The sequence below is a fragment of the Pholcus phalangioides genome, unplaced genomic scaffold, assembly GCF_987345545.1.
Source record: "Pholcus phalangioides strain wild (caught in Gottingen) unplaced genomic scaffold, Ppha-v1.0 ptg000015l_1, whole genome shotgun sequence".
NCBI classification, from domain to species: domain Eukaryota; kingdom Metazoa; phylum Arthropoda; class Arachnida; order Araneae; family Pholcidae; genus Pholcus; species Pholcus phalangioides.
Genome location: NW_028301608.1, coordinates 24895163 through 24909077, shown reverse-complemented (window position 1 = coordinate 24909077; position 13915 = coordinate 24895163). Strand labels below are relative to the sequence as shown.

At 38.8% G+C, this 13915-nt stretch overlaps 1 protein-coding gene across 1 annotated transcript in view; it reads left to right on the top strand.

Moving 5' to 3' along the window:
* Positions 1–13337, top strand: part of LOC149075726 (uncharacterized) — a 33625-nt gene extending 20288 nt beyond the window's left edge. Inside the window, exons 3-4 of the mRNA XM_089243232.1 lie at positions 4038–4157; positions 11591–13337. Of these exons, the coding sequence (XP_089099358.1) occupies positions 4038–4157; positions 11591–11964 (494 nt within the window). The 3' untranslated portion in view covers positions 11965–13337. The remainder of the gene's footprint in view (positions 1–4037; positions 4158–11590) is intronic.
* The last annotated feature ends 578 nt before the right edge of the window (positions 13338–13915 follow it).

Here is a 13915-nt window from a genome sequence, read left to right as displayed (position 1 = left end):
GTATATACAAATAACTTCTATCTTATATATAAATGTGAAAGTATGTATGTATGTATGTATGTATGTATGTATGTATGTATGCTCTTTATACAAATCTACAGTTTTAGACCGATCGTCGCCAGATTTTGCATACATACCAAACAGGTCCGGGATTGAACCGTAGGCTACTTTAAAAGTTCGTCAGAGCTTGGCAAATGCCCGAAATGGGCGAAAAACTGTCGGGCAACAATAGTTTTGGGGCCTCAACAATTACTTTCGGAACGTTTACTTTGGTTACCGTGGATTCCAACAATGCATTTCAGACATGTATATGCCTTTACAATGGTTTGTCAAACCTTTAATTCTGTTATTATAACAGTTTATTCTTTTATAACGGTTTGTCAAACCTTTAATTCTGTTATTATAACAGTTTATTCTTTTATAACGGTTTGTCACTTTTCCAATTTAATTAAACCCGGGAAGCGCCGGGTATTTCTGCTAGCCTATATACAGGTTGTCCTGTAATCCTGTAAGTGATAATGCGGCCTTTATCTCATCAACCGCTCATCATATAGGTATAGTTACAATTTAAAAAATGCGTAAAAGGCGTTTGAATAATATTCGCTGCACAAGCTGGACGTATGACGTCGCTAACAACAGAGAACAACAACTACGACGACAAAACTCAGAATAAAAATGTTCAACGCTAGCTGATGAACTCAATTCTTGCCTCAAATCATCAGCACTCTGGCACGAAGTTAAAAAATTATCATTATCCACCAACATGCGAGTTCAACTGCAAAATGACTCAGCACTGCTATCATTTTCACATCAGTTGACCAACCAGTAGACCCAAGCACTGGACCGATTACGTTCCCAAATGGATTTTGCCAGTTGTTAAACTCAGTTCAAGAACTTGCAGACAAAGTCTTCCCAAAAATTCAACAAAATGACCAAAACCATGAGTGGCTTTCTGAGAGCGATTCTGGCACCGAAAAATAACAGTGTGAACAAGATCAACGAAAAAATCCTAAAAATTATTCCAGGAGACTCCACATCTTACAAATCGGTTGGCACTGTCACAGACACAGCGCAGACATTTAGTTCTGTATCCTGCAGAATTTCTGAACTCCTTTGGATATTCCGGGTGTGCCACCACACAATTTGACCCTCAAAGTCGGAGCACCTATAATGCTTTTAAGAAATTTGGACACACCGAGACTCTGCAATGGCACCAGACTCTGCGTGAAGAAATTGCACAATTGCATCATTGAAGCGACGATTCTAACTGGATGTGCCAAAGGAGAGAAGACGTCTTCGTTCCACGTATCCCAATTATCACTGAAGAAATGCCATTCACTTTCAAGCGATCACAGTTCCCGATTCATTTAGCTTTTGCCATGACAATCAACAAAGAGCAAGGCCAGTCGTTAGCAGTGGCAGGTATCAACTTACTTGAGCCCTCTTTCTCACACGGACACCTTTTCGTCACCTGTTCACGTGTTGGTAATAGCAAAAATTTGTACATCTACACACCAGATGGACAAACAAAAATCCACAAGCGATTGCCTGAAGATTTTAATTAGATTTTTGAGTAAGAAATAATTAATAAGCTATACATATATAAATTTTTTACGGGGCGGGCAACGTCGCCGGGTATCAGCTAGTTACTAATAATTTCTAAATATTTTTTATTTCTGCATTTTTAAGTTCTAGTTTGTTGCAGCCGCTTCGTAACAAAATACCAAAAACAAAAACCAAAAATTCGACACTATTTCTAAAAAAAAGAATTAACACGCTAGAAATAGCGTTACAATAAAATGGTTGATGTTTGGAAAATACTGTATTTCACAAACATTTCCATTAATTTCCCTAAATCCTACCTCCGGAATAAAAAACCGATGGCATGAAAATATTATGAGCAATATTTATTTGAAAAATTATGTAAAAAAATGTGATTGAGCTTAAATAAACCTTCAAAAATATGCACTTATTCTGAAAATTCTTTGGTTTTATGCATTTATATGCATTAATGCTAAAAAGGGCCAAAATATGCTAATGCATATTTGGGCCTAATTATAATCCGGGCTCTAATTATGAGCAATATTCATTCGAAAATTATTTTTAAAAAATGACTGAACCTTCAAAAATATGAACCTATTCTGAAAATTCTTTGGTTTTATGCATTTATATGCATTAATGCTAAAAAGGGCCAAAATATGCAAATGCATATTTGGGCCTAATTATAATCCGGGCTCTAATTATGAGCAATATTCATTCGAAAATTATTTTTAAAAAATGACTGAGCCTTCAAAAATATGAACATATTCTGAAAATTCTTTGGTTTTATGCATTTATATGCATTAATGCTAAAAAGGGCCAAAATATGCAAATGCATATTTGGGCCTAATTATAATCCGGGCTCTAATAATGAGCAATATTTATTCGAAAATTATTTTTAAAAAATGACTGAACCTTCAAAAATATGAACCTATTCTGAAAATTCTTTGGTTTTATGCATTTATATGCATTAATGCTAAAAAGGGCCAAAATATGCAAATGCATATTTGGGCCTAATAATAATCCGGGCTCTAATTATGAGCAATATTCATTCGAAAATTATTTTTAAAAAATGACTTAACCTTCAAAAATATGAACCTATTCTGAAAATTCTTTGATTTTATGTATTCATATGCATTAGTGCTAAAAAAGAGCCAAAATATGCACATGCGTTTGCATATAATCCGGGCTCTCTACTTATGAGCGTTGTGCTATGAGATGCTTTTTGCAAGTGAAAAAGTTGTGGTCTTTTTAAAGCAGGGATATCCCAAACGGGAACAGTAAGAAAGCTTCGAATTCTTAGAACTCAAAAGAAAAGAACGCTTCAGAAGCATTGAAATAACGGGGTTTTTTTTTCCATTCCGACATCCATTCCAAGTCTACGCATAAATTTCTTCTGCAACTAATTCTTGGAGCTTTAGATAAAAGGTACAAGAGGGAGGGTGAAAGTTTTCTTTTGATTTCTTGGGTGGCAATATATTCTAGAAACCTTGGGCAACGACTTCTGTCCCACGAGTTCTCTCGTTGGCGTCATGCCCATAAGGTGCATTACGCCATCTGGTGTCTGACTGCGGCACTTGATAATGTAAATAGGTTCAAAACAATTAATTTTCGTCTATGAAAAAAAAAAGAGTCAATGTCATGGCTTTCAAATTCATTGAGGCCACGGGATTTTAGGCACGCCTAGAGGCCAAACCTTTTAGTGAGAACTTTATATCGTCGACACTCTCGTTATAACGGACCTCATCGTTCCACGAAAAACGGACGTTATATTGAGAGGTCGTTATATCGAAAAGAAAACGTATAGAATAGTATTTACATGAAAACATTTGAGACTTATCCTACTGGTATTTGTAATGGAATGGTTGCTATAACGTAAGGTTGTTGTGTTATTACGAGCGTCGACGGTATATGGGGGGAGGGGGGTCAGAAGCCAAGCAGTGTAAATCAATTTTCTGAAAATTACTTGCGTATTGCACAAGTGCCTCTTCATTGTTAAAATTTTCAGTTGTCAAAGCAGTCAAGTCGCTATCTTCACATTGCAGCAGCTGATTGCGTCACTTATACTGACGGAATATAAAAAGATCCCTTTATCTCATTTTTAATGTTTATTGACATACACTGATTGCCTTCTGAACCCTGCATATGTATTTGGAAGCACAGTCGATGCTCATTATAAGGACCCCCATCGTTTCGTCGAAAACGGACGTTATATTGGGTGGTTGTTATATCGAAAGGTAAACATATAGGAAATTTCTTATATGAAAGCATTTGTGATCCTATTGTTTATCCTACCAGTCGTTTTAATAGAATGGTCGTTATAACGTAGGGTTGTTATAACGTGCGTAGACTATATCAGTTCACGCGGCAATTGGTTATTTCCCCGTATTTTTCTCGATCTATCCCGCAAAAAATTGTTCAATGGGAACTTTTTTATGTGAATCACGAGATCAACACGACTGATTCTAATTTTTAATCGTTTTTATTTTCTCTCGCAGCTGATTTCCCGTTTGTGACGTATCTTGTGGTGGGTGGAGGACGAAGTGAATTTTTCCAGAAAGTCAACATTCTCAAGACTAGGCCGCCCTTGAACGAACAGAATCAACTGCACTTCGTTGGTGAGTAAAGAAAGGTTTTAACATGCATTCAATTTTTTATCCTTCAGAGGTTTTTCACTATATATCTCAGTGATTCTCAACGTGGGCGTTAATGCCCCTCTTGGGGACGATGGAAAGTTGCAGGGGGTGGTAGAAGCTACGGGTATGACATAGGATCCTGTGGGTTAGATTGCGTTGGGGGGGAGGGGGGCGATGGGAGAAAAAAAATTCTGAAGAAGAGGACGATGGGACAAAAAAGGTTGGGAAACTATGCTATATATTATATATAAACACTGAAGAACCAAAAAAACTGGTATACACCTGCCTAATATCGTGTAAGGCCCCCGCGAGCCCGCAGAAGTGCCGCAACACGACGTGGCATGGACTCGACTGATGTCTGAAGTAGTGCTGGAGGTAATTGACACCATGAATCCTGCAGGGCTGTCCATAAATCCGTAGGAGTAAGAGCGGGTGGAGATCTCTTCTGAACAGCACGTTGCAAGGCATCCCAGATATGTTCAATAATGTTCATGTCTGGGAATTTAGGTGGCCAGCGGAAGTGTCTAAAGTCAGAAGAGTGTTCCTGGAGCCACTTTGTAGCAATTCTGGACGTGTGGGGTGTCGCATTGTCCTGCTGAAATTGTCCAAGTCCGTCGGAATGGGCATGAATGGGTGCAGGTGATCAGACAGGATGCTTACGTACCTGTCACCTGTCAGAGTCGTATCTAGACGTATCAGGGGTCCCATATCACGCCAACTGCACACGCCCATACCATCACAGAGCCTCCACCAGCTTGAACAGTCCCCTGTTGACATGTAGGGTCCATGGATTCATGAGGTTGTCTCCATACCCGTACACGTCCATCAGCTCGAAGCAATTGGAACCGAGACTCGTCAGACCAGGCAACGTGCTTCCAGTCTTCAACAGTCCAATGTCGGTGTTGTCGGGCCCAGGCGAGGCGTAAAGCTTTGTGTCGTGCAGTCATCAAGGGTACACGAGTGGGCCTTCGGCTCCGAAAGCCCATATCGATGATGTTGATGTTTCGTTGAATGGTTCGCTCGCTGACACTTGTTGGATGGCCCAGCATTGAAATCTGCAGCAATTTGCGGAAGGGTTGCACGTCTGTCACGTTTAATGATTCTCGTCAGTCGTCGTTGGTCCCGTTCTTGCATGATCTTTTTCCGGCCGCAGCGATGTCGTAGATTTAATTTTTTACCGGATTCCCGATATTCACGGTACACTCGTGAAATGGTCGTACGTGAAAATCCAAATTTCATCGCTACCTCGGAGATGCTATGTCCCATCTCTCGTGCGCCGATTATAACACCACGTTCAAACTCACTTAAATCTCGATAACCTGCCATTGTAGCAGCAGTAACCGATCTAACAACTATGCCAGACACTTGTTGTGTTATATAGGCGTTGCCGACCGCAGCGCCGTACTCTGATTGGTTCCATATCTCTTTATTTGCATACGCATGCCTGTACCAGTTTTTTTTGGCTCTTCAGTTTATATCGCCATTATATATATATGAAAAACAACAGGAAAATTTCGTTCAAATAGCAGTTAACTGGGAATATAGAGATGGGTTTCAGGGATAGTTTTACTTGTGAGGCTTATACACTGGAAGAGATATGGAACTATCTTGCACGGGGTGAGAATTTTGTCTCGAGTCGCTTTTGTTCGTAGGATCTCCCCTTTACGACATTTACGGGCCCTCTACAAATCTGGCACATTTAATGTTCATTTGCATGCAAGGTCATCAGAGGCTTGTTCAGCTGAGCCCATATGCAAGGCAACAGTGCCTTTTTGCTACAGTACTACTACTACTACTACGTCTCATCCGTATATGTACCTCACTCATTCCTTTGGGAATTTTTAACGAATAGGTACATGCCTTAACATGACTTTTTATGTAGGGTCAGCAATTAGTACAAAAAACTCGCTTTACTGTCTTTGTTTCGAGAATAACACATTGGAGATCTTTAGACTTGGTCAATAATGTTAGAACGTTTTCATTAGAGCTCGGATTTTTATGACACAACATATTTCTTTATGACAAGTCATGAATTGTTCATTTTCGAGCTATTGGTCATATTTTAAACATTTTTGAGGGATCATATTTTGAGAATTTTCACGCAATAGATCATTTTTCATCACCGAAAATTTTAATACAAATATGCAAATACAAATCCAAGGCAAATACAAAGGCCCAACGAGGCGGATGAGAAAAAAATGCCCATAACATATATGGATGTCACATATTTCTAAACTACAGCAACCCAATTAAAAATTTCAATTATGAAAACTAAAAACTATACATACATGATGAAATATTGTACAATTCAAATAAAAAATATGAATAGTTGTCTTATCTAAGTATGGATATCTTCCCGATCTCCCCCTACATGTCCATCGTATTTCTTTTTAAACGTGTCAATTGTGTTAGAATTTACTTCTTCTCCCGGGGTTTTAATCTATAGGCATTTTCTTCAGAGGTGTAGTATGATGCATTTTTACAACAAATTCTTTTCCTTATTTTCTCTTTTGGAAAAAAAATCGCGGGCATTTCTTGCAACCACTTCTTCGTTCGGATCCTCTTGCTATGTTTTATCATGCCTAAACGCTACAAAAATTGACACTGTCGGCCATGCCCCCCCCCCACATCCTGTAGCGGGGCCCCTAGGCTGGGATCTTTTGCGGGCCCTTGGTCAGACTTTTAACGGGCCCCTTCTATAGTTAATTTATAGCGTAAAAAAGTAAAAAAATGATGATAACCGGCCCCAGGGGTAGAGCCCTGTCAGCCCCCCATGTGGGGGCCATGCTGTCGGCCGAGGCAAACATCCATTCCCGCACTCTTCCTCGTAATTGCAAATTAACAAAAAACCAACTTGGTACACCTTCAGCCAGCGTCCGGGGAACCAGACTCCCCTGCTTTCCCCCAACTTGAGGCTCTGATTGCAACTGTACCAATATTCAAGCATTATACTTGACTCACAATCGGAAATACAGATGGCAACGGGCCTGTCGTTGCAATTGCACCAGCATTCAGCGTAGATGGGTCGCATGTAACAGTTATGCTGGTTTTGGTTCCATAATTTTCATTTGCAATATAAAACGTAGAAAACATTCAAATTCATAAAATATTTTATTTCACTGTGACTAGGGCCGTTTACCAAACCGTTGGCCTACGAAAGATTAACAAATCTTACAGCCCGCAAGAAGTTACTGAATATTTTGAATGTCCCGCGACAGGTTCCCGCATCACTCAAGTGGTCCACATTCTTCAAAAGAGCGAGCACCCCTGGTTTAGTTGCGTAAAGAATCATTCAGCTACAAAGCCATTCTAGTGTTCTCTCAAGCATGCCTCGATGTGTACGTTGGGCTGGGCATTTGGGGTATATAGTATTTTCTCGTACAAACATAATGCTATAATCATGCACCGAAATTTCTCATTCATCTCTTTCCTTATTCATCGAATGTAATGTCATGCATTTCTTAGAAAACTGTGGGCAGTAAGAGGCTTGGTTATTTGGACATTTTTCTTATACTCTCGCCCCCCCCCCTAGTTGGTTGCTTAAACTTTAAAAAATACTCCATTTTGAAACAAATAAAATGCAAAAAATTTCACATCAACCCGTTAGTTCTTACTTCCGAAATCGCGGAGAAAAGAAATTAATTATAGTGTAAATGCACAGTATACGTTACAGCAAAAGAGTTCAAAGTGCAGCCAATTAGCGAAATGGCAGGCCATTTCGTGAACTGGCCGAGAGTTTTGGCCAGAGTCTGATTTTTAGAAATGATCTGGACTTTGACCGGCCAATTCGTGGTGACTGGAGATTCCTGGCCAGTGTTTGATGTGCTGATGTAAGATGGTCCGATAGGCTCCAAATTCCCCCCCCCCAATCGCTAACGTGTGATACATGGCTATACAAGGTGCTCTGTTAATGGACCGACAAACTCAGAGGGTTGTTAGTAGACATCAAGAGGAACAAAAACTGCAATGGAACATGTTGTCGCAAACCACGTTGAGAGGGTGAAAATCGCGAAAAACGCATGCAGGTTTCGACGTCACGCTGGTATTGTACAAAAAGTACAATTATAACTACAAAAAGATTTATTTATCTAATTATTACAAGAGTTGTTGGAAAAAAGTGGCGGTCACTGACGTCATTGCGCAGTCTACAACGACATAAAAACGATCCCGGATGCGCTCGAAGATACCAGGTATGTTTTTATACAGATGATATAGTACTTGTGTAGCAGTTAGTTGTCTGTTTCAATGAGTATCGTCTTGTATAAAAGCATACCTGGTATCTTCAAGCAAGTCTGGGAATCGTTTTTACGTCGTTGTAGACTGTGCAATGACGTGAGCGACCGCCACTTTCCAACAACTCTTGCAATAATTAAACAAATAAAAACTTTTTGTAGTTATAATTGCACTTTTTGTCGTTCCAGCGTGACGTCGAAACCTGCATGCGTTTTTCGGGATTTTCACCCTCTCAACGTGGCTTGCGACAACATGTTCCATTGCAATTTCTGTTCCTCTTGATGCCTATTAACAGCCCCTTGAGTTTGTCGGTCCAATAACAGAACACCCTGCATATATATTAGCTACATTCGATAAGTTCAACGTGACGAGAGAAAAAACAGAAAGTTGAGAGAAAGAATTTGCATTATAATATAGACCGGGGGGTGGCCAAATTCCTTCTGTTCGTGGGCCAACACGATGGTCAGCTGCAGCGTGGCGGGACACACCAGTAGTGCCACTTCAGCGTATAAAAACCCCACAAATTTAAATAAATAAATTAATTTAAGCAGTATTTTAAATCAGGAAAATCTGCTGTTGGAACCGATAGCTCAAATAATGAAATTTAATACACAGTACTTTTACCTTGTCGGGGTCGCACAATATCACTTCACGGGCCACATGCAACCCTCGGGACATATATTGGCCAACTCTGATATAAACATACAGTTTTTCTGTCAAATTTTGAAGGGAAAAAAATGATTACCGCATCGTGACTGCGATATGATGGGTTGCCATAGCTAACGTGGACATAATTTCACGAAAAAATACGCCAAATGTCGATGAGCTCAAGTAATATCCTGACCTTGAGGCATATAGTAAATGCCGGTGACAAATGTCAATGATGCATGAACATACCCTTGTCCCACCCTTCCCAAGGGTATTCAGGTAAACTTCGTAAACCAGAACAGGGCGAGACGGAAATAAATCCCGAGTCGAGAGCCAGTGGAGCCAGGTTCGAGGGGTGGTGCCAACATTCTTAATGTCCGTTGTGTAGCTTTTTGCTAACGCTACAGAGCTATAGCCTTCAACCACAGGGATTAGTGCTACATAATGGCAGCACCAAGCTGAAGCCCTACCCTACACGGAAGGGTAAAATATCTAACAGTAGAGTGAAACTAATCTGTTTCACGACGGTCGACAAATGTCGATGACCCTGAATCATCCTTCTTTCATCGGACTTTGGCTAGGGGATCTCTAGTGACTTCGCGAACTGGCTGGCCAAACCCCTAAATTCGGATATTAGCAGAGTGCATTCAGGACGAAATTGGTCAATTCACGAACTGGCTGATTTCGAGCTTTGGTAGTAACATATGCAAGAAGAAACGCTTTAAACGCGATTTTCTCAGATTGTAGTTATTAGTCTGTCCGTATAAGATGAAAAAAACAAAACCACACCATCTGAAATTTTAAAGAAATATTTACGTGACATGTGTTAGGGGCCGTTCAAGTATTACGTAAGCAAATTTTTAGCCATTTTTGGCCCCCCCTCCCCCCCCCCCCCCTTGTCAGCAAACGTCAGCAAAACGCTGACCACCCCCTCCTCTTGTCTGTAAAATTTCGTCATCAGCTCTGCCCCTCTGCATCTTAACTCATATTTTCATAAAGGGTGGTCGATGACGTAAGCATTATCCAAACCCCCCCCTCCCCCCTTGTCATCAAAAGTCAGCAAATCGGAACCCCCCCCCCCCCATCGACGATGACGTAATACTTGAAGGACCCCTTAGTAAAATGAAACCTCGAACTTTCTGATGTGTCTGATCATTCGGGAGAATTTCATGAATTTTTTAAGTTTGGGGAAAAAAAAGATAAATTCAAAAAATTTTCCAATTTAAATTTTTCTAATACTTCCCATTGATCGATTATTAAATCGGAAGTTCATTTTACTAATATTACTCAACGTGTCAAATAAACATTTCTGCGAAATTCCATGTTTGGTGTAGAGGTATTATTATTTTTAAATTCTTACGCGCGGATGTGAGTTGTAAAAACTTCATAAATTCGATCTGAGGAAAATGCGTTCAAATTCGATCACTACTATCACACCACGGTCATTTTCTACACACGGAGGCGAAATTAGACCGGGACGAATTTACAAATTATTGCCGAACGGCAGCCTTTCATTATACTCACCGAGAAGTTGGTGCGCTCACCCGTCGATGTTCCAAAAATTTTTTCATATGGTTTCCAATTAAATGAAAATTGATATTTGCAATTAATGGAAATGATATTTTTATAAAGTCATTTTTTTCAAAAATCGACATTCCACAGTCTAAGCGGTTGCAACACCTCTTAAGCGTTCTATGTATCACGATAAAAGACCAAAGACCAGTAAATCCTAAGTTTTTACTAAGGCCAGGATTACACTAAAAGTCCGATAAAAGTCTTTTTATCGGACTTTTATTGTTTTAACTTATGAAAAACAACCAATAATCGTATCAATTACATTCGCTCCAATGTAACCAATGCGTTTATTGGTGGCACAGTTTTATAAGATCAAACTTTTATAGTGTAAGCTCGGCCTAAGGCGAGTTGGTAAATGCCCGAAATACTTCTTGTAAACGTTTTCATTTCTGACTTTCATTCTTTTTCATTACATTTCATTCTTTTTTAAAAAATCAAAGCCCGTTTTTAATGAATCAATTAACCATCATGAAATTATTGGTTCCCGATGCCTATTAATTAATAAATAATTAACTAATGAATCACTTCACTATCATGAACTTATTAGTTTCTGACTCTAAGTAATAATTATCATAAAATTAACTAATTCATTTAAAGTGCATACTGTTAGGAGTAAATTAATTGAATTAAATAATTGTAATTATTTATTAATAAGCGCCAGGAAGTAACAAGTTCATGATGGTTAATTAATTCATTAAAAACTAGTTCTGACGTGGTTAAAGTCCGAAATGAAAATGTTTACAAGCGTATTTCAGGCGTTTACCCAGTTCACCCTAGTTTTACCAGTCTTCGGGCTTTTACCGTAATATGTGCTTGACATGAAAGATACAGCGACTTTTTCAGGGGGGTTGCCATCATAAATGATGAGTTTCTCGGTAATTCCAAATGACTCGTGCTTATTGTCTTTCATGGTTGTGATTATTCACATAATTTGGTACGTTTTGTCTCTCTCTAAAAAGGTGGATATGAAGAAGCTGTCACAATCTGCAGGCCACCTTTCCCAGTTGTTCCGGACAAGCCCTCGTCCAACAGATGCGGCTATGTGATATCTCTGTACCAGGTGCTACCGGGAGACGACAGAGAGAAATTCGAGCAGAATTGGGCGATCTGGACCGGAGCCAAGATGCTCTATCTCCATGCTCCCGACTACATGGGACTCAAACGCATGTCCGTATACAAGAGCGTCTTGCCCAGCGAGGTCATCATGTACGTCCTGGTATGTGAATTCGCTACCATCATGGACTACTTGACGGAAGCTTGTGTTTTGGTCGATCGCCTAAGAGCGAGGTGCTGTGGTTTCACCGGCTTATATAGGGTTTTGGACGTTTTATAACGTTCTCAAAGGGAAAAACTTTATCAGTTCTAAAAATTTGCAACGTTCTTATAAAAAAATATGTGATATACGGGTGTCCTGTAAATCCTAATTTAGCCTTTATCTCATCAATCGTTCGTCGTAGATGTATAGTTTTAGTTCAAAAAATGCGCAAAATGTGTATCAGTTTTGAGAGTGAAAATACAGTGTCACAGAATAGAAAAAAACTAAATTTTTATACACCCCCGCTGTTCTCTAACTTCCAATTAGAAAGTGGTTGCACTGTCTCTTCTGAGACATTCTCTTCTTCATGCTTTCAATTGCAATATTCACTGCGATGTTTTAATTCACAATTTGGAGAAAAGTTGGAAAAGAACAGCATAGCTCTCGAAACTGGTACAGGGTGATTTCTGAGCGTATTTTGAGCATCCTTTTTTTTTAAACTGGAACCATACCTCTTAGACGAGTGGTTGATGAGACAACGGCCAAATTGGGACTTTATTTTTTTAAATCATCGAATGTTTGCTTTTCTGATCCTTTTGGATTACCTGGTAGATGACAGTGATAAAAAAGAAAAACAACCGTTATAATCAAGTAAAGCAGAAATTTGCCTATTTTAAAAAAGAATCAAATCTCTACCCGTTGAAAGAATATGCAAAAGCATGTTGATTGACAAGATTTATGAACATTAGTTGCTTTTCTGTAAATTAATTATAAATATGACGACAACTTTGAATGAAAACTTTTAGCATAAACCTAAATAATGTCAGTGAAATCAATTAAATTAAGAAAACATTTATGGACCTTCGGTCTTAGAGTATCATATACTCTAATAAATTTTCAAACTTTTTTACGTTATATTTATCAACCAAAAAACTATATTCATTCTATATCAAATTTAATTACGTGCTGCATAAGTTTATTTTGTCCTCGGCAATCTCAATAATGCACTTTATGTATGCATACAACTGCTATATCAGCTAATTTCAAGACCTTGCTTATAACGTACACTTCTCAAATCACCATGGAGGGTAAGTTATAAGCGAACTCGACCGTACATTCTTTCACTTTAGCCGTCGTAATTATTTACAGTAGTTATGTACGTACCTGGAATGTCAGCGGGGGAAAAGAAAGTGTGTCGGAAAAAGCCTTTTTTTTTTGTACATCAGCAGTCTGTGAATATTTATCTACAAAATGGTGTCTCCTGGAGAGAAATCGTACTTGTAAATTGTGCATTATACACCGTGCACGTGAATCATCACCACAATTAAATGATGTTTATACGTTGTGATTCTCGATTTTATTGTGAATTAATTCATATTTTCTTCCACATTCTTACCTATATCACTAGATGACACACTCACTATCGCTAATAAAGAATATATTTTCTCATGTTTTCTTGATGCTTTGATTGATAGTATACCGTGAAATTCTCATATTCTGTCAGTTATAACTGATGATATATTGTCGTCTTCCAAAATTTTCTTAATAATAAATTTCATTTTTTTTAAGAAATGACAGATTTTCGCTAAGGCAATGGAAATATTTGCTGATTCCCCCATGATATGAGAAAGCCGAATTTTAACAACGAAGACGAAACAGGACTAAAAAAAAACCCATCTCTCTCTCTCTTAACAACGAATATTCATGGACTAACCTAGTGATGGGCAAACTATGGCCCGAGGACTAGATCTGGCCCGCCTAAAAGTTCCTTCCGGCCCGACAAACTTGTTCCGGTAGAAAATATCAATAAATGTCTCGACTGACTATATATTTCCTTCATAAAAATACAAGGAACCCCAAAATCGGGATCCATACGGGTATATCACAAATAATTATAGCCAAAAAAATTGTGAAATGTAAGTTAATTTTCTAATCTCGTAGCCCAAAAAAATTGTCAAAGGAAAGTGAAGTTACCAATTGATCAGGGGCATAAACATACTTGACAAATTTTAAAAGTTATTTAATTAGG